Below are 27062 nucleotides of genomic sequence, written 5' to 3'. Positions count from 1 at the left end.
CCGATTGCTCAGTTTGGCCCGGGCAGCCAGCTCTAGGAAGAGTCTTGGTGGTTCCAAACTTCTTCCATTTATGAATGAGGTCAATCTGTTCTTGGGGACCTTCAATGCTGCAGACATTTTTCGGTATCCTTCCCTAGATCTGTGCCTCGACACAATCCTGTCTCAGAGCTCTACAGACAGTACCTTCGACCTCATGGCTTGGTTTTTGCTCTGACATGCACTGTGAGACCTTATATAGACAGGTGTGTGCCTTTCCAAATCTTGTCCAATAAATTGAATTTACCACATGTGGACTCCATTCCAGTTGTAGAAACATCTCAAAGATAATCAATGAAAACAGGATGCACCTGAGCTGAATTTCGAGTCTCATAACAAAGGGTCTGAATGCAAATAAGGTATTTCTGTTTTTTTAAATGTTGATAAATGTGCCAAAATGTCTAAAAACCTGTTTGACTTTGTCATTATGGGCTATTGTGTGTAGATTGATGAGGAAAATGTCTTATTTCATCCATTTTACAATAAGGCTGTAATATATCTAGGGGTCTAGGGGTCTGAATACTTTCTGAATGCACTGTAAATCAAACACATGGTTTCCATTCAAATGAGCTGTCCTCCCCTCATCAGCCTTCTGTGGTATAGATACAGTAAAAACAAAACAATTATACAGAATTTAGAAAAGTATATAATAAACACATTTAAAGTAGAGGATATACAATATAAAGTGTTCTAAACGAACTACGTTACTCTAAAAATGCGATGGCCCAGATTTATCTCTATTAGGTTATTATCAGGTTAAAACATTTTTATTTTCCATTTTTTTTATTAGCCCCTCCACCAACACCCCTCTTCGAATTTTCTGCTACATATACATACATTTTACATACACAGTACTTATATACAGAAATCACATAACAATAATACATGACCAAACATAAACTCTTTAATCCCACCCCTCAGCCACTCTCAGCCCATCCCACCTATCACCAATGACCTCAGCTCTGTAATCCCACCCCTCAGTCCCTCTCAGCCCATCCCACATATCACCATAGACCTCAGCTCTGTAATCCCACCCCTCAGCCCCTCTCAGCCCATCACAACTATCACAATAGACCTCAGCTCTGTAATCCCACCCCTCAGCCACTCTCAGCCTTTCACAACTATCCCCATAGACCTCAGCTCTTTAATCCCACCCCTCAGCCACTCTCAGCCCATCCCACCTATCACCATAGACCTCAGCTCTGTAATCCCACCCCTCAGCCCCTCTCAGCCCATCACAACTATCACCATAGACCTCAGCTCTGTAATCCCACCCCTCAGCCACTCTCAGCCTATCACAACTATCACCATAGACCTCAGCTCTGTAATCCCACCCCTCAGTCGCTCTCAGCCCATCCCACCTATCACCATAGACCTCAGCTCTGTAATCCCACCCCTCAGCCCATCACAACTATCACCATAGACCTCAGCTCTGTAATCCCACCACTCAGCCACTCTCAGCCTATCACAACTATCCCCATAGACCTCAGCTCTGTAATCCCACCCCTCAGTCCCTCTCAGCCCATCACAACTATCACCATAGACCTCAGCTCTGTAATCCCACCCCTCAGTCCCTCTCAGCCCATCACAACTATCACCATAGACCTCAGCTCTGTAATCCCACCCCTCAGCCACTCTCAGCCTATCACAACTATCCCCATAGACCTCAGCTCTTTAATCCCACCCCTCAGCCACTCTCAGCCCATCCCACCTATCACCATAGACCCCCTTCGTTTGGTTTCCATGTGCCATATATTTTTCAGTTGTAAGGGTACTTCTTTAAGTTTAGTATTAGATCAAGGCATTAGCTTCACTTACAGCCAGTAAAAAACATCACGGAATCCTATGAGAAACAAACCTTGCATTTCATCAACACCTCCTCATCCTCTCCATCCTTCTCTTCCCGGAACTTCCTGCTCAGGTCCAGGTCTCTCCTCTTGTCAAAGTAATCCCCCAGAAGCCCTTGCTGCTTCAGGCTTCGCCGCTCGTCCGTGCAGAGAGTGCAGCTCTTGTATGCGACACTGCAGAGCGGCATACAGTGTGACCTTATCAAAAACACTATGCAAAAATAGTAATAAACACATCATCCAAAAGATGCACAGTTGCATAAACTGATCTAGAAATATCAATGTCTTTAAACATACTCCAAGCACCATCGGGTTAACAGCTACAATAACAGGCCTATCAGGCCATGTAACTCTGGTAACCAGGAGCCTCTTCAGTACCTTTTAGATGCTCCTCTATGATACAATTTGGTGCTATATTTGTGTAGCCTAGTGCTGGTTAGAATTCTTAATAGTGGTATATAGTGCAGGCTTTGAGTTGATACAGCTTGGTGCTCTCCTGGGCCACCACTCTGCCATGCAGGAACTCACACACTCGGTCCATCTCGTCCGGGGTCAAGTCACCGTAGGAACGAAAATAGAAGGACAGGTTGGTCAACTCCACCAAGACTCCTGGAAGACAGGATATACCCTATGAAGGACAGGTTGGACAACTCCACCAAGACTCCTGGAAGACAGGATATACCCTATGAAGGACAGGTTGGACAACTCCACCAAGACACCTGGAAGACAGGATATGAAGGACAGGTTGGACAACTCCACCAAGACTCCCGGAAGACAGGATATACCCTATGAAGGACAGGTTGGACAACTCCACCAAGACTCCTGGAAGACAGGATATACCCTATGAAGGACAGGTTGGACAACTCCACCAAGACTCCTGGAAGACAGGATACCCTATGAAGGACAGGTTGGACAACTCCACCAAGACTCCTGGAAGACAGGATATACCCTATGAAGGACAGGTTGGACAACTCCACCAAGACTCCTGGAAGACAGGATATACCCTATGAAGGACAGGTTGGACAACTCCACCAAGACTCCTGGAAGACAGGATACCCTATGAAGGACAGGTTGGACAACTCCACCAAGACTCCTGGAAGACAGGATATACCCTATGAAGGACAGGTTGGACAACTCCACCAAGACTCCTGGAAGACAGGATATACCCTATGAAGGACAGGTTGGACAACTCCGCCAAGACTCCTGGAAGACAGGATATACCCTATGAAGGACAGGTTGGACAACTCCACCAAGACTCCTGGAAGACAGGATATACCCTATGAAGGACAGGTTGGACAACTCCCCCAAGACTCCTGGAAGACAGGATATACCCTATGAAGGACAGGTTGGACAACTCCGCCAAGACTCCTGGAAGACAGGACATTCCCTATGAAGGACAGGTTGGACAACTCCACCAAGACTCCTGGAAGACAGGATATACCCTATGAAGGACAGGTTGGACAACTCCACCAAGACTCCTGGAAGACAGGATACCCTATGAAGGACAGGTTGGACAACTCCACCAAAACTCCTGGAAGACAGGATATACCCTATGAAGGACAGGTTGGACAACTCCACCAAAACTCCTGGAAGACAGGATATACCCTATGAAGGACAGGTTGGACAACTCCACCAAGACTCCTGGAAGACAGGATATACCCTATGAAGGACAGGTTGGACAACTCCACCAAGACTCCTGGAAGACAGGATACCCTATGAAGGACAGGTTGGACAACTCCACCAAGACTCCTGGAAGACAGGATACCCTATGAAGGACAGGTTGGACAACTCCACCAAGACTCCTGGAAGACAGTATATACCCTATGAAGGACAGGTTGGACAACTCCACAAGACAGGATATATATGATACGGAGATAGACGTATAATTATTTATCTTGAATGGATTTTTATCAAAACGTAACACTCATTCAGGCAGAATGTGACTCACTATGGTTTATTAACACACATTGTAATAACCAGTGCACATAATTGTGTGTGATACACATTTTTGACTATGCTCCGCTGTAAATTGCATTTTTTCAACTATAGAAAACACACACACACGTTTGTGGCCCATTGTAGTTGTCTGAGACCTCTTCACCAGACCCAGCTGCCAGCCCATAGTGTCTGCCACCTCCACCACGTCAAAGTCCAGCGAATCACAAGACTCCACTCGCTCCCCTGCCATCCATTTCCGGGCCAACACCACGGCAACATGTGGGCAGCTGCCAATCAGACGGCACACACCCATCATCAACACCCCTCACCATAAACATTACTTATCTACAGCAAAGCGGTTTAAGCACCTGGTGAACATCAGTAATCTATTGCCTGAACATGAAAATAACAAACCACATGACAAACGTACCTGACTTTACTTGACCACAAAAACGTCACATGAGCAAATAATACACACCTACATACTAAACACAAACACAACCTATCCAACACGATTTTGTTTCTTACAGGTAAACAGTCGACTGTAACAGACTGGCTAGGTGTTCAGAGTGAGTTTGCAGTACTTGTCGAGGTTCTGCAAACTGAAAATGCACACAGTTTAAAAATAAATATATACGGTGTGCCCTAATGAATGAACATGAGCCGGGTGTTGTGATGTTGCCCTACATCTTGGTGAGTTTGCAGAGCTGACCATCTTACAGACGGAGAGGGTGGGGTGGAGCAGCTCGACCCACTGCTGACGGTGCAGCTCCAGGTAGCACAGCAGAGTCTCCAAACCTGACAGACACACAGAGACAGAGGGGACAGTCTTTGACTTACAAGTTACATTGTTACTCTGATGTCTGAAGGGCACTGGTCTTGACAGAAAAAGATACATTAAACTGGGATTTCATTCTAATTACATATTTACTGTTTCCTGATCCTTGAATCAATTATCTGAGTGACACAATTGGTGTTTTATTGAATTAAACAACAGACAAGACATTTCACCTGTCCTGTGTTAGGTATAGTGAGGTACTCACCTTCCTCGGTGATGTCCAGGGCTTCCACAGTGTCCTGCATAGGGATGGCCCTCTCATGGGTGTGACACACCCTAGTCGTGGGCCAGTCATCACCTCCCCCTGGCCCCTCCTCCTCTTCCTGTTCGCCATCCACTCTCCGGGGAAGTGGAACACTCAACTCTGGTGGTTCTTTCTGCTTCCCCTCTGATGGTTGAAGAGTTGGTACATCCTTGTCCTCAGTAGGGACTTTGGCCTGTTCCAACTGCTCAAAGGGGGTGTTTTGACTAGTCTCCTTTGTTTGTTCCAGTGCTGCAGCAGAAGTCTCATCACAGGTGTCCATCAGTTCCATCATCTGGGAGTCGTCAACCTCCTCCAGAGCCTAAGACAGCGTGAAAGAAATGAGAACAACTCCTCAAAAAGATATGCTTGGTTTATGTCCTACACAGAGACAAATTACATTACAATGAAGGAATTCTATTTAATTCTATGGTGCAATAAAACTTGTTAAAATAAACATTTTGACATGAATTCTAAATCAAGTTTAGCTTTTTTTTATGTCTTAAAGATCCAATGCAGCCCTTTTCATTTTAATATCTAATCATTTATGGGTAACAATTAAGTACCTTCCTGTGAATGCAATTTCTCAAGGAAGAATTTAGCTAGTCTGAGTGGGTAGGGAAAAATGGAAAATGAGCTCTTGGCAGAGAGGTTTGGAACTCTCTTATTGGTCGGTTAACTAATTTGGTGACGTCATCAGGCAGGCCAAAACTCCATCCCACCAAAACAGGCTGAAATTGCAGGTGTTTTTTCATTATCATCACAATTTCACAGACGTATTCCAACCTCATAGTGTGGAAATATATATAAAACACAAGCGGCAAAATAAAATAAATAAAATCAGGTTTCAGTGGACCTTTAATTAGGGTTCATATAATGAGTGTAGATGGAGAGAATGGGGAAAGAATACATAAGTATGTCAACATTACCCTGGCTAGATCCTGCTACTTCTGGTAGACCTGGATGCACTTGCCAGGAGGAAACACCTTCTGCACCAGCTTCTTCACTGTGTAGTAGTCCACCGTATCTGCATAGATGTGCCTCCGCAACTCATGCAGTTCCCCTCCCTACAACCACAGCAGACAAGAATGTAGGATTACAGTGATGTTGAATAAAAGTGTAAAATATTGTACATCCAACCAAAAAAAATATGAGAGAGAGAGAGAGAGAGAGCTGGAGAGCTAGAGAGAGAAAATTAACAATCTTGAGAAACCTCACCTCAGGATCCAGGAAGAGATGACAGTGGGCCGGTACTCCGTCTCTCCCTGCCCTCCCGATCTCCTGCACGTAGCTCTCAAAACTCTTGGGCATGTCGTAGTGCACGATGCCGCGCACGTCCGACTTGTCCAGGCCCATGCTGAAGGCTACCGTGGCAACCACCATGCGCAGTTCTTCACACATGAAGCTGTTCTGGACACGACGGCGCTCGGATGACGACATGCTGGCGTGGTAGGACTCAGCCATCCACTTCAGAGGCTTACGGATCTTCTTCCTGGCTGAGAAAACACAGCAGAGAGAGGTCAGGGCCCGTATTCAACAAAGTGTCTCATAGTACAAGTGCTTCAAAACTCCTAATCTCCTATTGTCATCAAACCAAACGCAAATAGATAGGTACCCAAAGCTTTCTTCTTCTTCCCTATAGGGTTGCCAGTCAGGAGGAAGATGACAACAGCACCCCCTGGAGGTAGGTCCTGAGCAGGGCAGATATACGGGTCGCCTAATCTCTCCTGGTGCAGTAGAAGATGACAGACTCCAGAGACCCGAACCTCTCTCCCTTCAGCAGAGACACCAGGGCCTGGACAGGGGAAAGGCACACGCAGCATCAAACCTGGGTTCAAATACTCAGGGCTCTATGCTGACATTATTTTTAAGTTGAAAAATGTAAGAGCACACAAAGACATTTAGGAGCAGAATGAAAGTATTTGAGGAAGAGTGTTTTTATGATAAGAAATGACAAAAAGTTAATGGATAAAAGGTTTTTGGAGTGTTCCATGCTCAATCAAGCACAATGTATTCTCAAACATTTGAGTCACTTAGGTGAGACACATTTTCAGCTTCCCCTGTAAAAAGGTGGGAGGTTACCGTGGTATGGGGAACTGGCATGTCTTGGTGCTTTCAAGACAATTGGGAGCTCGGGAAAACCATGATGTCAGTGATCTTCAGGTCGTGAAGTCAGCACTCTAGAAAGATGCACAAGTTTCTGACAGAGTTCCAAGTCAGGAGTTCGCTTCCTTAACTAGGGAAGACAGATAAGAACAAATTATTATTTACAATGACGGCCTACCAAAAGGCAAAAGGCCTCCTGCGGGGACGGGGGCTGGGATTAAAATAAACACAAATATAGGGCTAAACACAAATCACGACAAGAGAGACACCACAACACTACATAAAGAGAGACTTAAGACATATATGGGACTCCACATAGTTCTTTATGTGATTAGCGACCAGTTATGAAACAAAATGGCAAAAATACTTTTAAAATAGCTACAGCAGCATTTATTCTTTGATATAAATCACAACTCGCCATGTGCTCATACCTTTTCATCTATTTCTAGGCGCAAGTGCAACGATCCTGATACTATGGGTGTGTTCGTAAATTCCCTCTGGAGTGCCAGAGTGTGCTCTGGGCGTTCGTAAATTCACTCTGGAGTGCCAGAGTGTGCTCTGGGCGTTCGTAAATTCCCTCTGGAGTGCCAGAGTGTGCTCTGGGCGTTCGTAAATTCACTCTGGAGTGCCAGAGTGTGCTCTGGGCGTTCGTAAATTCACTCTGGAGTGCCAGAGTGTGCTCTGGGCGTTCGTAAATTCACTCTGGAGTGCCAGAGTGTGCTCTGGGCGTTCGTAAATTCCCTCTGGAGTGCCAGAGTGTGCTCTGGGCGTTCGTAAATTCCCTCTGGAGTGCCAGAGTGTGCTCTGGGCGTTCGTAGAATTCCTCTGGAGTGCCAGAGTGTGCTCTGGGCGTTCGTAAATTCACTCTGGAGTGCCAGAGTGTGCTCTGGGCGTTCGTAAATTCCCTCTGGAGTGCCAGAGTGTGCTCTGGGCGTTCGTAAATTCCCTCTGGAGTGCCAGAGTGTGCTCTGGGCGTTCGTAAATTCCCTCTGGAGTGCCAGAGTGTGCTCTGGGTGTTCGTAAATTCACTCTGGAGTGCCAGAGTGTGCTCTGGGCGTTCGTAAATTCCCTCTGGAGTGCCAGAGTGTGCTCTGGGCGTTTGTAAATTTAGAGCGTTGTCAGATTGTCCGTTCATAAATTCAGAGCGTTTCACTCTCAGGGGGAAAACTGGATGCTCTGGCAGAAGAGTAGGGCTGATCCAAGCATTCTGACCTCAAGCACCCAAGCTAACTGGCTAAAGTTGGCTAGCTTGCTAGCTACTTCCAGAAAAAAAAATGAACTCACCTCACTCTGACCATTTTAGCAGTGTTGGCGACTGAAACTGTGCTGCTGGAAATATTTTTTGCCGACCATATTCAACGGGTGTTGAGAGTTAGTAAATTCATCAGTTATTCTGCGCTCTGGAACACTCAGAAGAGAGTGCTCTGAAATCGGAGTAGACAGTGAATTTACGAACGCACCCTATTAGTTTTCTTTCAAATAGTTTAGCTCTGCTTGATTGGGCTTGCCTGGCCTAAGGAACGGATGAGCGATGACATAGTCCCAAATTGAAAATTCCATCCAAGCAGACTCAATCAAATGATCAAAGTCTTTGGAAGAAAACACATATTTGAGTCTTTATTGAAGACTCATCTCTTCAGTAGGTCCTATGATTGAGTGTAGTCTGGCCCAGGAGTGTGAAGGTGAACGGAAAGGCACTGGAGCAACGAACTGCCCTTGCTGTCTCTGCCTGGCCGGTTCCCCTCTTTCCACTGGGATTCTCTGCCTCTAACCATATTACAGGGGCTGAGTCACTGGCTTACTGGTGCTCTTCCATGCCGTCCCTAGGAGGGGTGCGTCACTTGAGTGGCTTGAGTCAATGGGTTTTTGTACAGCACTTTGTGACATCAGCTGATGTAAGAAGGGCTTTATAAATAGATTTGATTGATTGAATTTGAGTATCTGTTCTACAATACATTTCTGATGTAAAATAGTGAATGATGTCAGATCTATCTACTACGTTCTGAACATTCAGAATGTTTCACTACACTAAACACCTCAACTAAGGGTGTGCAGAGTAGTCAGACAAAATGAGTATCGTAACAGATATGGGACATTTTATGGATACAAGTATTTTTGTAATTATCCATAATCCAAGTATGTTTCTCATGTCAGTCAGTCACAGTTTCTAAACTATACGTTCTGTCCTTGAGTCAGTCGGGCCTCCCGAGTGGCGCAGCGGTCTAAGGCACTGCATCGCAGTGCAATAGGTGTCACCCGGGTTCGATCCCAGGCTGTGTCGCAGCCGGCCACAACCAGGAGACCCATGAGGTGGTGCACAATTGGCCCAGCGTCATCCGGGTTAGGGGAGGGTTTGGCTGGCCGGGAAGTCCTTGTCCCATCGCACTCTAGAGACTCCTTGTGGTGGGCCGGGGCGCATGCACTCTGACACGGTCACCAGTTGTACGGCGTTTCCTCCAACACATTGGTGCGGCTGGCTTCCTGGTTAAGCGGGCATTGTGTCAAGAAGCAGTGTGGCTTGGCAGGGTCATGTTTCGGAGGATTCGCGGCTCTCGAACATTGTCTCTCCTGAGTCCGTACGGGAGTTGCAGCGATGGGACAAGACTGTAACTACCAATTTAATATCAAGAAAAAAGGGATAGACAAAAGACAAAAATAGAGCCAGTCATGTGCGTGCTAGTTTGCCTGTCGGTAAAGAGAAGGGCGGGCTGTACATTGATCCTGCTGCTCTGATTGGATAGAGTGAATCTGTATTTCCCCGTTCACTCACTTCATAATTTCACATGATCATGAGAAAGACCCCACTGAACGATTTAGAAAATTAAGAATCATGTTTCTGGTCTGATCATTTAGATTGCTGCTTCCACCCACTATGATTAAATCACACCGTAAGGGCGGTTTGCTATCAATATATCAATGAGCATAATATCTAACAAGTGGGGCAAGGTTAGGGGAAAAATATGAAACTAACATACATTCTGACTGAGTGAAAGCAAACTTGGCTGCCCGCTGGAGGTTGAGGACAGACACACACCCCTCCGCTCGCTGCTACTGCAGCTTTTTTGCAGTGAGAATGTACAGGGAGGTATTTTGCCAACATCTATTTAGGAATATTAAAACACTTAATTTTTTTCCAATTACAAGTATCATTTGATCTGCCTATCAACTGTCAATTTATGGATACGATTACGAGTATTTGCATGTCAACACACCCCTAACCTCAATCGTGTGTGTGTGTGTGTGTGTGTGTGTGTGTACGTTGCTATCCTACCTAGTCCTTGTCTCGGTCCATGGAGACAGACAGCTGCAGGTTGTCAGGCACGGAGGCCGAGCAGACAGCGATACTGTCCTGGTCAGTGATGTCCAGGTGTTGAGCGATGTCCAGGGCTGTGGACAGGGTGGCGGTGGCAGTCAGACCCAGCAGGCAACGCACGCCCAGAGGGTCCCTCAACACCGAGGAGATGGAACAGAGGTGGTTCAGTTAAAAACCTACCTGAGACCTGAAGACTGGCGTTAGCTCCTTGAGCTACAGTAATGCCTAGGCTTTAGCTCAGCAGGCTAATATCGTCTAGCGGTGTGTAGATGACCTGGACGGTCCCTCAACACCTAGGAGACTGAACATACACTAAGAGGGCACTTTAACACTGAGGGGAAGAATGGCATTTACTGTATGTGTGTAACCATGTACAGCTATAATGGTAAGAGACATGCTCCTAATTTAGGAAAGGACTTAAAAAACATTGAGTTATTATATTCATTTTAAATGAGTTAATACATGTTTTATACACAAAGAGGCCATTGGCGGTTCTATATATGACAGAAGAGATGACATATCATTTGCTCCTACCAAAAATCTTTGGTTTTGCTTGTTTTGTGAGTTGAGAGTGGATTTAGAGATTCCTGAGTGAGTTACAATGGTTCATTTGCAGACATGGAAACTAAGTGGAAAGAACAGAGCTTCTGCTCTTCTCTGATCTGACACTTACTTGACAGTTGCTGTTTATCATATATTGGGTGGTCAATGACCAGATCTCACCTTGCAGAGACGCAGGTAGCAGGGCCTGAAGTTGTGGGACCACTCTGAGACACAGTGGGCCTCGTCAATACAGGCAAAGGCCACCCGGGGGAGCTGGTCAGCTGAGGGCAGACAGCCAAAGCCAGAGTGACCTCCACCTACCAACGCCTCAGGGGACAGGAGCAGGAAATGGACCTCACCTGTCTTAACCTGGAGGGAACACACAGACAGAGATACCCAAAGCATATACAATCAAATCAGGAAACTTTATTGTCATGAAAATCACCACCAACATCAATGCAAATATGACTGACACCATTGTAGTAGCAGCTTCATGGCATCACACAGACAGATGACACAGACAGATGACACAGACAGATGACACAGACAGATGACACAGACAGATGACACAGACAGATGACACAGACAGATCACACAGACAGATCACACAGACAGGTTATACATGAGCAAAAAGACATCAGATCAACATGATCAACAGCTCAGTTGGTATGGTAGAGCAAGATTAACTAAGTCGGTTTGGATAAAAGCGTGTGGCATATTTAATTCACTTCAAGTCTGAAATATATAAATGTTATGCAAAAACAGAGAGGAAGTCGATGTTTAGGACTAGATAGAGCGTAGTTTAACTCGGCAGATTGTAATCGGATGTCAGAACCTTTTCAATGGTTGCCTCCCTCTGTTTTTTTTAGACATATTAGAGGGAATAGCAGCTGCTTTCAGTTTGGATGGGAGTCCAGATAGCTAAGGAGACAAAATCATTTACTGTCAGTATTTCATCCAATGACCTTTATTGAGACATTCACAAGACAGTGTCCGTATCAATAATGTGTTGTATAACTAGGGGACAGATATGTTACCTGATCGTCCATAAGAGATACCAGTGGTGATACCACAAGAGTGATACTGTTGGACCTCTGGGCATAGAGGTAGGCATGCAGCTGGTAGCACAGAGACTTCCCCATGCCTGTGGAGAGCACCACTAGAGTGGACAGACCTGGAGGGACACACACACAAAGTCAGCATCATGCTTGTAACAAACACAAATCTGTATGTGAGGAAGCGACCACTTGTTCGATCTCGACAATATCAATTTACCGAGGTAGTAAATTAAGTACTGTATAATTCTGTTCACTGTGTTTTACCCTCTACCTGCATACCTGATAGAATTCTCATGATGGCCTGTTCCTGCCCTGGTCTGAAAGACTTGTACCCAAAGTCTTTGAGTGCTTCAGAAACTTCAGAACGCACCACTGCAGAAATAAAGTAAGAAAATAGGTATATAAACCCTACTGTACTAGTTATTTTATTCGCTGAATCAATCAACTAAATCAAATGTATTTTATAAAGCTCTTTTTACATAAGCAGTTGTGCTTTACAGATACTAGACCTAGAAACAATTAATTGAATAATTGTATTTACAACAAAAAAACTGGGTACCTTGCACTTTTCCGTCCTCGCCTAGGGGGTAGAGGGGCTGCATGGGGTGCGGAGAAGGAGGGCGTTTGTAGTCTGGCCTGATCACATTCAACAAGACCTCATTACCATCCTCCTGCTGCTTCTCTCCCTGACACTCATTCTCCTCTTTAACACTGGGGGGTGCCACTGTGTAACAGAGACAGACAGGTTACGGCCCAAATGTTACCCTATTCCCTTTATTTTACAATTATAAAAAGAACAGGGTGTACTATACAGGGAACAGGGTGTACTATACAGGGAACAGGGTGTACTACACAGGGAACAGGGTGTACTATACAGGGAACAAGGTGCACTATACAGGGAACAGGGTGTACTATACAGGGAACAGGGTGTACTACACAGGGAACAGGGTGTACTACACAGGGAACAGGGTGTACTACACAGGGAACAGGGTGTACTACACAGGGAACAGGGTGTACTACACAGGGAACAGGGTGTACTATACAGGGAACAGGGTGTACTATACAGGGAACAGGTGGTACTACACAGGGAACAGGGTGTACTACACAGGGAACAGGGTGTACTATACAGGGAACAGGGTGTACTATACAGGGAACAGGGTGTACTATAAAGAGAATAAAGTGTACTACACAGGGAATAGGGTGTACTATAAAGAGAATAGGGCGTAATATAAAGGGAATAGTGTGCACTATAAAGAGAATAGGGTCCACTATAAAGAGAAAAGTGTGCACTGTAAAGGGAATAGGGTGCACTATAAAGAGAATAGGGTGCACTATAAAGAGAATAGTGTGCACTGTAAAGGGAATAGGGTGCACTATAAAGAGAATAGGGTGCACTATAAAGAGAATAAAGTGTACTACACAGGTAATAGGGTGCCCTATAAAGGGAATAGGGTGTACTATAAAGAGAATAGGGTGCACTGTAAAGGGAATAGGGTGCACTGTAAAGGGAATAGGGTGTACTGTAAAGGGAATAGCGTGCACTATAAAGATAATAGGCTGTACTATAAAGGGAATAGGGTGTCATTTGGGACGTATCCATCGTCAGAGGGACCTCACGTACAGAGCTGTAATGACCTAATTCCACCACTGGTCTAGGGGTCAGCTTTGGTGTCGAGTTTGTTATGACTGAGGTTTGTATTGGAGTCGGGAGAAACTGAGCCTAAATCAGTTGTTGTTATGGGCAGGGAACTGGGAGGAAGTAACCGGAGTGAGAGAATTGCAGGGGGGCAAGCATGAGCTCTTTGACCTTTTGGCATGCAGGTTAGTTTAGTAGCATGACATCATTGCTTTGCCAGACAGTGGAGGAGCTGTTATGCTCATCTAGTTTTAAACTGTAGGTCTGCCTGTTCCGTCTTGGTTTAGAGGGGCCTCTGTTTCTGCCTGCACAATCACTCCAACGTTTGCTGGACATCGTCTGTGTGTGGGGCTGCATTTCACTCTATGTGCTTCCCAAATGGCACCCTATTCCCTACATTGTGCACTACTTCTGACCAGAGCTCAATGGGTTTCCTGGTCACAAGTAGTGCACTATATAGGGAACAGGGTGCCATTTGGGACACACCGCGTGCTATGAAAATGAGTGTTGAGCGTTCCGTGGGGACCCTCCGTGATTGGTCTTACCAGTGACATTTTTCCCCCTTAAGTCCATGCTAGACACATCTTGCGGGCTCCGATGCCTTACAGTACAGACTGTATCCAGCTAAACTAAATAGCCGCTTGAGTTTGGAGTTGTGGTTTTATCTCCAGTTGGGATGTCTGGGGCCTGCGTTCAGACATGTGGAGAGTGGAGATGTATTACAGAGAGTGGAAAGACGGATGGTTTCCACTCTGTTGTGCTGGGTAGACACTGTGCCAGGGCCTGAGGCCTTCACCATAAAAGACTGCTTTTAACATCACAGGCACAGGACCAGCCCATTGTAACCCAAAGTGTGTGTTGTTTTGATTTATTTGTTGTGTTTCTACTAATGAAACAGATGCTCTGGGCTACTGAAGGGAGTTAGACTTGGGTGAAATACTCACAGCTGACAGATACACTGTTAGAACCTCGCTTATCAACAAACTATATCAACTGGATCAACAAAGTTACTGAGTGTATGGGGAGGATTCTAATCAGTCACATTTCTACAAAGTTAGTGTCTATTTAGCTTATTGTAATGCTTCAAAGTATGCGTGTCCCAAATAGCACCCTATCCCCTTCACAGAGCCCTACTTTTGAGCAGGGCCACCCTATCCCCTTCACAGAGCCCTACTTTTGAGCAGGGCCAATAGGGCTAAGGTCAAAAGTAGTGCACAATATAGTGAATAGGGTGCCATTTGGTATGTACATTGGGAAAATTTTGATTGAGATTGAAGAGAGAATATGCCTCAACATTTTCACTAAAGTAAATCTCATCACCAGACAGGGTGACAATGACATACCCAGAGGCTCGGAACGCAGAGTTCCTGTTGCCCGGGCAACCTCCTCCAAGGTTGGCAGCTCAAAGGGCTCCTCCTCAACCGCAGACGCCTCATCAGCAGCAGCACTGTCTACTGGAGCTGCAACTGGAAACAGGAGGGGCACACAAAAGGTTAAATAGGGGTTATATAACAGTCAATATATAACATTCACAGGGTACAGGGATGTATTCAATAGGGAGAAACTTACCAAATGTTGCAGACAGAAATGTCATGTAGAGAGCAAAAATTACTATTGTATAGGACAGAGAATCAGATCTGTTGAACAAAATACATTTCTATCTGAATGTCCTGTAATGTTGCACCTGACCTTGCTCAACAGACCTCCGGTGCATCAAAGAAAACCGTTTAGTACAGTACTTTATATATCAACTTAAAGATGAGTAAAGATAAGCATGATGTGGTAAATGAGACTAGTTTCTGAAGAACCAATCAACTAAACAAGCTAATTTTGCTACCACGGCTCATAGTGAGTTGTTGGTGTGTAGCATTCTTCAGTGTATGTCCTGTGACCTCTCACCTCTGCCCTTGCAGTTCATAGCCCAGTGTCCTGACCTCTCACCTCTGCCCTTGCAGTTCATAGCCCAGTGTTCTGTGTCCTCACACCTCTGCCCTCGCAGTTCATAGCCCAGTGTCCTGACCTCTCACCTCTGCCCTTGCAGTTCATAGCCCAGTGTCCTGACCTCTCACCTCTGCCCTTGCAGTTCATAGACCAGTGTCCTGTGTCCTCTCACCTCTGCCCTCGCAGTTCACAGCCCAGTGTCCTGTGTCCTCTCACCTCTGCCCTCGCAGTTCACAGCCCAGTGTCCTATGCCTCCACACTTGAAGCAGCTGTCACCTGGACGTTTGAACCCTCCTCTGCTGAAGCCCCCTCTAAACCTTGAGTCTGGCCCTCCAAACCTCTCCCCCTTTAGCTGGAACTTATCCATGGTCAACTGAAACAGAGAGAAAACAGGACAAATGCTGCTATATGCTGATATCATATATACATACTGTCTTCCTAGACAGGGACATTATGCTGTTCAACTAGTATGCTGTTCAACTGTACTCAAAACAGAGAATCAATAACTGTACTGTATGTCTTTTGTAAAGCTACTATTACTACTAAAGTTTTCTTACCTGCTTCCGTAGGCCAGCGCCCCTACATACGTATCCTTTGACGTGAGGCTTCTTTTCCAGGTTGATCTTCACAAAGTTACCGTCCGAGTTCTTGGTGGCTCTGGATAGATGAATGGAGCAACAGAAAAATCACATTAATACAAAACAATTACATTTGTAAAATTAAGGTCCAGTTATATGACAATTACAGTCAATGAGGAATATGTATTTAAAGGGGCTCTTGCAAGTGCATAGGTCAATTTGTAAATATAAATCATATTATTTGTTGAAATATATTAGTAGTCTAAGGGTAATATAGAGTATAACACACTTAGGTCTCATAGTGTTGCTCCCTCTGTTCCTGGCAGCTTTGATGTCTTCCTCATCCACCTCTCCTAGCAGGTTCTCCTGTGGAACCCTTGGTTTCTGCTTCACCACTTCCTTCTCTGTGACATCACCATCCTCCTGATCGCTGACGTCTCCATCACCTGTCTTAGCCTTCTTCCTCGCTTGGGGGGCTTTATCTGTCCTTCTCCTTTTTTTTCACCACCCACTCCTCTTTCTCTGTGCCTGCAGGGTCCTCTCCATCTGTGTCTCCATTCCTTTGTCTTTTTCCACCCCTTTTCTTTGTACCCTTCTTCTCCAATCCGAGCTCATCACCTTCGGCCTGCGGTGGCTGCGTTAACACTCTTGCCTCCTCCACATCCCCTCCTCCCCGGCCCTGTCTGGCCCTCACTCGGGATTTCTTGGCAGTGGTGGCGCCGACGGCGGTCTCTTCTATCGTACCGCCCTCTGCCTGTCCTTTGAGACCTGATCTGGTTTCTTCATCCTCTCCTCCTCCAGAGCCAGACCCTAATGAGGAGCGTTGTCCAGCGGGCCACAGACTGGCTGGGTCTGTTGCAGACGTTACGCCACCACCAACCTGGGGCTGGTGCTCGTCAGGAGAAGGCAGATCCTGTGGCATGTTAGTCTTGGAAGCCCTCTCCCCCAGGAGAGTTGTCCCTTCGTTCTGCCTGGAAGGTGTGACAAAGGAACTGGCGGCACGTCCTGCGATCTCTCCCTTGCCAGCACCTCCCCTTTTGGCGTGCGGCGAACTCATCGCCGCGTCCACGGCAAGAGACAAATTACCCACAACAGGCTACTCTGCGTCACCCACCTCATCAAATACACAGGTCAGCCTCTTGGTGAAGGTCTGTCTGAGCTGCTGGGCCCTGCTGCCTGCCTGTCTGTATGATGAGGATACCCCGCTGCAGGAGACCATAGCTTGGAGGGCGTGAAGGCTGTTAGGGGCTCAAAGGGCTCCTCCGGCAGCTGCTCTGGGTGTTCTGTCCCTGTCTGCATTGGAGAGGCCAGGGGGTCTTGACGTGTGTTGGCTGGCTTTGGCAGAGGGGATAACAGGGTATGTCTGTCTGCCCGCAGCTCCAGCTTTAGGGTATGGCTGTCTGCCCGCAGCTTCAGCTGCAGGGTATGTCTGTCTGCACACAGCTCCAGCTGCAGGGTATGTCTGTCTGCCCGCAGCTCCAGCTGTAGGGTATGACTGTCTGCCCGCAGCTCCAGCTGTAGGGTATGTCTGTCTGCCCGCAGCTCCAGGGTATGTCTGTCTGCCCGCAACTCCAGCTGTAGGGTATGGCTGTCTGCAGCTCCAGCTGCAGGGTATGGGCTCTGGACATCTTTCCATGACTTCAGAGGTGTTCCACGAGGAGTGAACGACTTCTTCAGAGAAACCGGTCTCTCCTACAAACAGTTTATAGTGCAGGAAAAATGTATAAATGGCAGAGCTCCAAATTCTCCACATCTGATTCATGATTTCTTGCAATTGATGTTTGCATTTTACACTAAGTCTTCATCTATGCAAATCACATTTATGCTACAGAGTTTGCAAAACACAACATGTGGAACTGGACACACACAGACCGTACCTTTGTTAGAGCTACCAGGTCCAGGTTTGACTTGAGTTTCATGCCAAAGTACTGGGCCGAGGCTTGGAGGGACTCCCTTTCCTTGGCTGTCAGAGTCAGTTTGGGGGCAGCCACCGGCATGCTCTTACAGTTCAGCTGAGTGCCCCAGCAACCTGAGTCCTTCAAAGAGAAAACATATTCAAATGAGAAATCTGCAACAAAGCAGTCAATGGGTATACATCATTATTTGAAAAATCCCAAAATGTATGTACCAATCTCAAATTGCACCTTTAAGTACAGTTAATAAATTATAACTGGAGTTAAGGAGATTTATAACAATATAATTATACTGAACCGAATGTAACCTACCTTTTCAGATGATTGGGTCTGTGAAGTAGGTGTTGGGTCTGTGTGCCCATTTATTTGCTTGCTTGAGCGTTCAATATTCTTTGTGGAGCTCTGTGAAACACACGCAGAAACACAACATTCAAAGCAACATATTTCAGTAACTGACATGAATTATAGGAGGATACCTGGGTCCTATTCAGTAGAAGCAAACAGACCAAAACAGAGACCTAGCTGAATTTGTCCAATAAGAAACACTTGTTTTTGTTTAACTGTTGCTAAACGTTTTGCTACAGTGTTCCTTAACGAATACAAGCCTAAGGACAGCAATATATTGGTCCTGTGTTCGAGTTCTGTTAATGTAGGGAGTCCGTTGATTATTGATATGCACTTACTTTTAGTCTCTTCTGGGGCTCCGTCAATATCACCCTGAATAATAGAACAAGTCAGAGTGGGAAAGACAATATGTTAGTTACTGTAGTCTCCGAGTAATGCATGATACACAAATTGAATAGATAACTAGCTACATAGCTAGCTACCTTGTTGGGCTTTCCTTGATGTTCTTGAACAAATGACAGCTCCCAGGTTTTCAAAAGAATCTTGACATCAGTGTATCGAGCCATCACTTCCACAGATATTATCGACCTTGTAGGAATCAGTTTGCTGAGATGATGAATAATTCATATTATAGCCGGTAGCAATTTGTTGTAAATATGACATGTTAGATTAGAGTTCAGAGAGTTTGTGCAAGTGTGAAAGTGAACGGTAACGTTATCTATATAAATATATAAGTCAGTGATTTCAGCAGTATCCAAACAGCTGGCTCTCATGACAGTAATACTCCAAATCATTGTTAGCATTCATTATAAACGTAGTAGCTACCTAAGGTTTCAGACAAGAGCCACATATGAGAATGTAAACAACGTCAAATCAGAGAGCAGACACATCTAGCCTTAGCCATCTGGCTCTCTGAGCTAAAGCTACAACAGTGGGTTAAAAAAGTCTCAAAAGGCCGTCATCTCAAACTAAATAAGTCTGAGGTTTCTTACCTGACTGCGGGCCTAAACCTAAATCCTAAACGCTGCCTTAAAGGGTTTAATTCAGCTTCTTACACCAGGAAAATGACATAGCTAACTATTTATTGTACGGAGTTATTTCCACAATTTTAGCGCCCTGTAAAAGTGACGTCCACCTATCTACCAATGGAAGGCTGCTGAGGAAGTAAAAACCAATCAGAAGGAAGGATTACTTTTGAGGGCGGGTATATGTTGGTTATCCGTAATCCTATTGGAGATGTAAAATATAATCTCAAAATACGGAAGTACGTATTTATCAGCATTGAAAGGCGCATGAGGATGATGTGAGTGTGCTTCAACATTTGATCAACATTACAGAACCACACGATCGTTTTTTTATATACTTTGTTTTATATATTTTTAACATTCAAGAAAGTCGTGTGGTTGTGGATGAGTTAGAACCTAGTTTACGTTATCCTAATTTCGACCGACTAACTAGCTACAACAATCGAAATGACTCACAGTGATGATCATGCCATGACAGCATGAGTTTTAACACTATTTATCTTACGGACTATGTTGTGTCGGCTTGCTGGGGTTCTTGTTTTGGGTGCACCTCGCAACTGTCTTGTATGTTTATGTTGTGTTCTAGCTAGGTACATTGTCTTGCTAACGTTAGCTATTATTGATTCTCGTTTTCCTCTCTCTCTCTTTGTAGATAGTTATCTTTACAGGTGATGAACTGTAACCCTGTGTCAACTTTGGGATTTCTTAAGATTTGGATTACAATATTTCTACTCACCACCAACATGCTGAGTGAGGTAGAAGCCAAAGAGCTGCTGTCCTTCCTCACACTGGACACCAGGCCAGACGTCAAGGGCCAGGCTACTGAGTACATCCTGGGCCTCTCTGGCAACAGGGACGGCTGTCGCTACCTACAGACAAAACCTGACTTCCTTAAATCCTTGGTGACCCTCACTACCGACCCCTCCATCGCTATCGTCAAAGACTGTTACCACTCACTCATCAATCTCTCGGCTGATGAGACCATGCACCAACCGCTGATCAAAGACTCTGACTTCCTCCCTATGTTGTTTAAAAACCTCCTGGACCCAGAATTTATGTTTGCGGACCGTATCTGTACGATCCTCACTAACCTGTCGCGGCACGTGAAGACGTGTAAAGAGGTGTTTAAGGCTATGCAGAAGCAGGAGATAGGTTTGGCACAGATAGTGGACATCTTCTGCACTGAGGGTTACAACAAGCAGGTATCGCTCCATTACCTGGGCCCCCTCCTCTCCAACCTCACACAGCTGCCCGAGACCAGACACTTTGTCCTGGATAAGGAGAGGTCAGTGGCTGGGTGGTTAGCTCTTGAGATACAGGGCTAGACTGTCTTTGACTTCTCTCATAATCCAGTAACACCAATGCTATAAAGGCCTGAAGAGCTGTAAAACCAGTCCTGTATTCAGTGTCTATAATGATTTAGAAGATAAACTGATTGTAGATCAGCAACACTCTTTTTCTGAGACGCTTAATGCATATGGGCCCTGGTGCTTTCTTTTTCTGCCCCATAAAAAGTGCTTCCTTTTGCTGATCATCCAGCATGTTGCCTATGGAAGACCACTCACTCTGTGTGTGTGTGTGTGTGTGTGTGTGTGTGTGTGTGTGTGTGTGTGTGTGTGTGTGTGTGTGTGTGTGTGTGTGTGTGTGTGTGTGTGTGTGTGTGTGTGTGTGTGTGTTTTAAAATGTTCCACAGGTGTGTAGTTCAGAGGCTCCTTCCCTACACCCAATACCAGGCCTCAACGATCAGACGAGGGGGAGTCATTGGCACTCTGAGAAATTGTTGCTTTGATCATGGTAGGGAAGACACAGAATCTTAATAGGTGTACGACAGTCCGTTTTAACCTTCATAGTTCATGCCTGTTTTGTGTTGAATTGAGTAGGATTAATTTCCCGATAAATGCTCTAGTTATGTAGAGCTTTTACCTTGTAATCAATGGGAAGATCTCAGCTGCATACTCCTAACTTTTGTTTTCTTCCCAGCTCATCATGAGTGGTTGCTGAGTGATGCGGTGGACATTCTGCCTTTCCTGTTGCTGCCTCTCGCTGGGCCCGAGGAACTGTCTGACGAGGAGAATGAAGGTAAATCATTGTTCCTGTCTGAGTGACATTGCGGTTTAACCCCCCCCGCAGTCGGCACATGTACAACCCCCCCCCCCTACAAATCCAGGCATCTACCGGCCCCTACTCTATCTCCCATATCCCTGTTGTCTCTGGAAAAACAATAAAATACAGAAAGATTTTTAAAAATGTAAAATGACTGTGTCTGGGACATGACAATGTCTGCTGCAGTGGCCCTCTCGTCCATAGGGGGCAGTGTGTTTGTTCTGTACAGATGACAGGTGGAATTTCAGGGCACCACCCTATTTTGTTTTGCATTATGAGTAGACACAATTCGCATCAGGCTAAAGTCAGATTAGAGGGGCCCCAAATGGAAACTGTTTTAGATCCTTCTAAGGAAGTTGTGCTGTACTCAGCGTCGGTTCAAAGGCGGTGAACACAAAAACAGATTTCTAACTATTTTATATGTTTCACTCTTGTGGAACATACTAATGTTAACCAGTCTTTATAGTAGCCTAAGCAGCCTGTGATGCCGGAGAAGAGCCAAGCTCCTAGAGATATGGTGGGCGTCACAAGGCCCACACTCAGTAGTGTAAACATAATACATACTGTGTGTGTATGTGGTATTTATTAGCTAGCTAAACATAGATATAGTGCCTTCTGAAAGTATTCAGACTGCTTGACTTTTCGTCATTTTGTTACGTTACAGCCTTATTCTAAAATTGATTAAATTGTTTTCGTTCCTCATCAATCTACACACAATACCCCATAATGACAGCAAATGTGTTACAAATAAACTGAAATATCACAGTTGAAAGTATTCAGACCCTTTACTCAGTACTTTGTTGAAGCACCTTTGGCAGCGATTACAGCATTGAGTCTTTGGTATGACACTACAAGCTTGGCACACCTGCATTTGGGGTGTTTCTCCCATTCTTCTCTGCAGATCCTCTCAAGCTCTGTCAGGTTGGATGGGGAGTGTCACTGCACAGCTATTTTCAGGTCTCCAGAGATGTTTGATCGGGTTCAAGTCCGGGCTCTTGCTGGGCCACTCAAGGACATTCAGAAACTGCGTTCTTGGGGACCTTCATTGCTGCAGACATTTTTTTTTGTACCCTTCCCCAGATCTGTGCCTCGACACAATCCTGTCTCTGAGCTCTACGGACAATTCCTTCGACCTCATGGCTTGGTTTTTGCTCTGACAGTCAGTGTCAACTGTGGGACATTATATAAACAGGTGTGCTACTTTCCAAATCATGTCCAATAAATTTAATTTACCACAGGTGGACTCCAAATTGTATAAACGTCTCAAGGAGGATCAAAGGAAACAGGATGCACCTAAGCTGAATTTTGAGTCTCATAACAAAGGGTCTGAATACTTATGTAAATAAGGTATTTCTAAACTTGTTTTCGCTTTGACATTATGGGTTATTGTGTGTAGATTGAGGATTTTTATTTGATCAAATTTACAATAAGGCTGTAATGTAACAAAATGTGGAAAAAGTAAAGGGGTCTGAATACTTTCAGAAGACACCGTATATTGCTACTGCACTTCAAGATACCTGCATTGAAAATATAGCCTAGTACTGATGGTACTTTGTTCTTATTCAATGAAGGGTTACCTGTCGACCTCCAGTACTTACCAGAGGACAAGGAAAGAGAGGAGGATCCCGACATTCGCAAGATGCTCATTGAGACCATAATACTGGTTGGTGTCACCTGGAGTTTCATTTTTTTTTTTTTTTTACTAGGCAAGTCAGTTAAGAACAAATTATTATTTTCAATGACTGCCTAGGAACAGTGGGTTAACTGCCTTGTTCAGGGGCAGAAGTACAGATTTTGTACCTTGTCAGCTCGGGGATTCGATCTTGCAACCTTTCGGTTACTAGTCCAACACTAACCACTAGGCTACGCTGCCTCCCCCGAGTCAATGCCATGCTTCCACCAACACTTAAACATCTGTGTCACTGAACCAGTAAAGCTTTGTTTCTCTGTATAATCCAAACGGTTTTAACAGCAAAAAAAACCTGTTTGCTTGCTGGAAATACTCATCTTTACGTGTGTCTCTTTTGCACCCAGTTGACAGCTACCAAAGTAGGCAGGCAGATTCTGAAGGCCAAGAATGTCTATGCCATCATGAGGGAGTTCCACAACTGGGAAAAGGAGCCTCACGTGGCTGCTACTTGTGAGAAGCTCATACAGGTAAACTTGGAATATAACTTCCATACATTTTTATGTTTGTACTAAGGTACAAAAACATACCTATGGTTTACCATAGTAAATCAATACAGAGGAACCTCATGGTCAGCTGCTGGTGATGTTATTCACAACCCAGTCCAGAGCTGGGGTGTCCCAGCTGTCGTCATGGCACCTTGGCAGTTATGTAGTAGTAGAAGAAAAAGGTGGGTATTACTATGATCATCCGGACGCAGTGAAAAAGGTAACGCTTACTATACTTTCAATGCATTTTTCAGCAAAAGGTGGGTAAACTGTTGAAAGAAAAAAATAAGTGTGTGAACTGCGTTTACTTGCGTTTACCCTCCATTTCACCTTGGTAACTGTTACATTCAGGAAGAACAACTATTTTCTTTTCATGACTTCTTATTGTGCTTGGTAAGACAACCCAGTCTATGGCGCCAATGAATCTCATGACATCTCAGTACTCTGAGTGCTGAAATTTACAGCATCGGCAGGTTTAAGAAAACAGAGTCCACGTTCCAAATGGCACCCTATTTCCTACATTATATGGGGTCCTATAGGCCCTGGCCAAAGGTAGCACACTATATAGGGAATAGGATGCCATTGGGGACGCAGGCAGGATGTTCTGATTGGCTGGAAAAAGCTTCCACTGTTCCGTTCCTGCCTAGTGCCTGCTCTGCGGTGGCAGTCTTGTAGTGGGGAACGACCGAGTGGAAAAGATGTCACTCGGTCTCGCATAAAAATAAAACCCTGATACACTCCATAACAGCTCGGAGATCCCTTTTGAACTGTGGTCCAGAGGCACAAGTTCAGTCTTTAGCTACCCAGCCAGTTTTAATCACTGTCATAAAACGTTGAAATCCGAGCGTGATATTTATCCAAGACTAATGGGCTTTTTATGCTGAATCTTGTGGATAACAAGGCTGTAACGTTTTATCATATTACTTTAAAAAAACAACTTTATTTCCACTAAGTTTTTCTTCAATTGTTTGGAGCTTGTCCCGATGCCGTTCTGACATTTCTTGGGCTAATTTGTTGTCAATTACAGTCTGCGGTAATGTTGAGGATGTCATTGGAATATTTTGGTCTCTAATGTTTTTCACCTAGTAGTAGCCAAAATACGGGATAGGAAGATCTTAAAGCCAAGGCAGCATTCGACTGAGAGTTGGGGTCAAGACACTTTTTTTCTGTGTGTTTTTATCCACGTGTGTATGCACATGTCTCTGCCAGGTGCTGATCGGGGACGAGCCAGAGCCAGACATGGAGAACCTGTTGGAGGTGGAGATTCCTGAGGACGTGGAGGTGAAGCTCAAAGACATGGATGCCAAGGAGCAGGAGCAGTTGGAGAAGGACCAGGAAGATCTGTTAAATCCAGACAAGTCCCAGCAGTGTGCTGGCATAGTGAGGATGATGTAGCAAGGTGGTCTTTTCTACATTTAAACTGGTCAACCATCTTATGAACAATGAAACCAACTGCTAACTCAAATTTAACAGAAAATTATTGACATCACGATAACAAACGGCATGAAATCAGGACTCGGAAGGACTGTGTGCAATCTGAAACCAATTGTATTTTCACACCATGTAATTTCGCACCACAAAGTCTTAAATCGATGAAAATAATGTAATTTTATTTTTAACGAAAGGAGTATGTCCTTGATTTTGTTTTCTGTACGAATCCCAAAATGTTTCCGTCACACTTGATTGAGCACATGGAAGAAGTCCATGCTTAGCAGCCCCCTAGGCTAGTACCGAGGAGTAGAACACCTCAGAAGGTGGTTGGGGGTGCGGCTGCTGTCAGCTTGCCTGAGGGGCTATGCAGCTGCCTGTTGGCCGAGCCAGGCTTCCTGAAGTTGGGGAGGTTGTGAAAGGGCTTTGGGGTGAAGGGCGGCCGGGGCCGGGTCATGAAGAGACGGTTGGTGTTGGTGCTCTGGCATTGGGTGGGTCTCATCAGGAGCCGACAGGGGGACACCAAGGGGGGCTTGGGGCAGGGCGGCTCCTCTCTCTTCTCCTGTGGCGGTTCACGGCGATGGCAGCCGGCGCTGCTGTCTCCGGTGAGGTAGTGGGGGGCCACTACAGTTCGCTGGGGCCTCTCAGGCAGGCTGGTGTGTCTGAAGGATGAACGGGTGAGGGTGCCAGGGCCTGAGTGGCAGGAGCGGCCTGTTACACATCCAGTCGGATCTGTAATTCAACATGCCAGGTAGACTGACTTTATAACACATCCAGTCAGCTCTGTAATTCAACATGCCAGGTAGACTGACTTTATAACACATCCAGTCAGCTCTGTATTTCAACATGCCAGGTAGACTGACTTTATAACACATCCAGTCAGCTCTGTAATTCAACATGCCAGGTAGACTGACTTTATAACACATCCAGTCAGCTCTGTATTTCAACATGCCAGGTAGACTGACTATAACACATCCACTCGGCTCTGTAATTCAACATGCCAGGTAGACTGACTTTATAACACATCCAGTCAGCTCTGTATTTCAACATGCCAGGTAGACTGACTTTATAACACATCCAGTCAGCTCTGTAATTCAACATGCCAGGTAGACTGACTTTATAACACATCCAGTCAGCTCTGTATTTCAACATGCCAGGTAGACTGACTTTTATAACATTTTAGTCTTGTGGAAAAAGGTTTCCAAAAGTCTGCCCGGGGCCCCCTGGGTGCACGTTTTGGTTTTTACTCTAGCACTACACAGCTGATTCAAATAATCAAAGCTTGATGATGATGAGTTGCTTATTTGACCAAACATGCACCCAAGGCGGGCCCCAGTAGTAGTGCACTACAGTGGCAAGAAAAGTATGTGAACCCTTTGGATTTCTGCATAAACTGGTCATAAAATTAGATCTGATCTTCATCTAAGTCACAACAACAGGCACACAGTCTGCTTAAACTAATAAAACACATGGTTATATTTTTGGATAAAGTATGTGAACCCCGAGGCGAATGACTTCTCCAAAAGCTAATTGGAGTCAGCTAACCGGGAATACAATCATTGAGATGAGATTGGAGGTGTTGGTTAGGGCTGCCTTGCCCTATAAAAAACACTCACAAAATGTGAGTTTGCTAATCACAAGAAGCATTGCCTGATGTGAACCATGCCTTGAAAAAAAGAGATCTCATTAGACCCAATATTAAGAATTGTTGACTTGCATAAAGCTAAAAGGGGTTACAAAAGTATCTCTAAAAGCCTTGATGTTCATCAGTCCAAGGTAAGACAAATTGTCTATAAATGGAGAAAGTTCAGCACTGTTGCTACTCTCCCTAGGAGTGGCTGTCCTGCAAAGATGACTGCAAGATCACAGAATTATTAATAAGGTTAAGAATCTTAGTGTCAGCTAAAGACTTAGAAATCTCTGGGACATGCTAAGATCTCTGTTGACAACACTAAACAAGAATGGTGTTCATGAGAGGACACCACGGAAGAAGCCACT

The 27062-nt window shown here is 45.1% G+C and overlaps 1 protein-coding gene, 1 long non-coding RNA gene and 1 pseudogene across 3 annotated transcripts; 2 read left to right on the top strand and 1 right to left on the bottom strand.

Annotated features, from left to right (window-relative positions):
* Positions 1 to 1436: 1436 nt before the first annotated feature.
* LOC118397651 (ATP-dependent DNA helicase Q4-like) lies at positions 1437 to 19453 on the bottom strand (annotated as a pseudogene).
* On the top strand, positions 2669 to 3702 carry LOC127909309 (uncharacterized). Its single transcript, XR_008070751.1, has 3 exons — positions 2669 to 2737; positions 2791 to 3391; positions 3502 to 3702. It is a non-coding gene; the product is annotated as an uncharacterized LOC127909309 (long non-coding RNA).
* Positions 19454 to 19583: 130 nt separating the features above from the next.
* LOC118397977 (protein HGH1 homolog) lies at positions 19584 to 25320 on the top strand. Of its 2 annotated transcripts, none has more exons than XM_052470036.1 (7): positions 19584 to 19636; positions 20011 to 20643; positions 21052 to 21152; positions 21339 to 21437; positions 23033 to 23124; positions 23496 to 23618; positions 24846 to 25320. In XM_052470036.1, exons 2-7 carry the CDS (start codon positions 20030 to 20032, stop codon positions 25029 to 25031), a joined length of 1215 nt encoding a protein of 404 aa, XP_052325996.1. In that variant the 5' UTR covers positions 19584 to 19636; positions 20011 to 20029; the 3' UTR covers positions 25032 to 25320. The 2 variants fall into 2 exon arrangements, with proteins under 2 accessions (XP_052325996.1, XP_052325995.1); XM_052470035.1 differs by lacking the exon at positions 19584 to 19636 and adding an exon at positions 19660 to 19922.
* The last annotated feature ends 1742 nt before the right edge of the window (positions 25321 to 27062 follow it).

The sequence above is a fragment of the Oncorhynchus keta genome, chromosome 19 (assembly GCF_023373465.1).
Source record: "Oncorhynchus keta strain PuntledgeMale-10-30-2019 chromosome 19, Oket_V2, whole genome shotgun sequence".
Lineage (NCBI taxonomy): Eukaryota > Metazoa > Chordata > Actinopteri > Salmoniformes > Salmonidae > Oncorhynchus > Oncorhynchus keta.
Note: the sequence above shows the minus strand (reverse complement) of the source record. Positions and strands in the feature narration are given on the sequence as shown.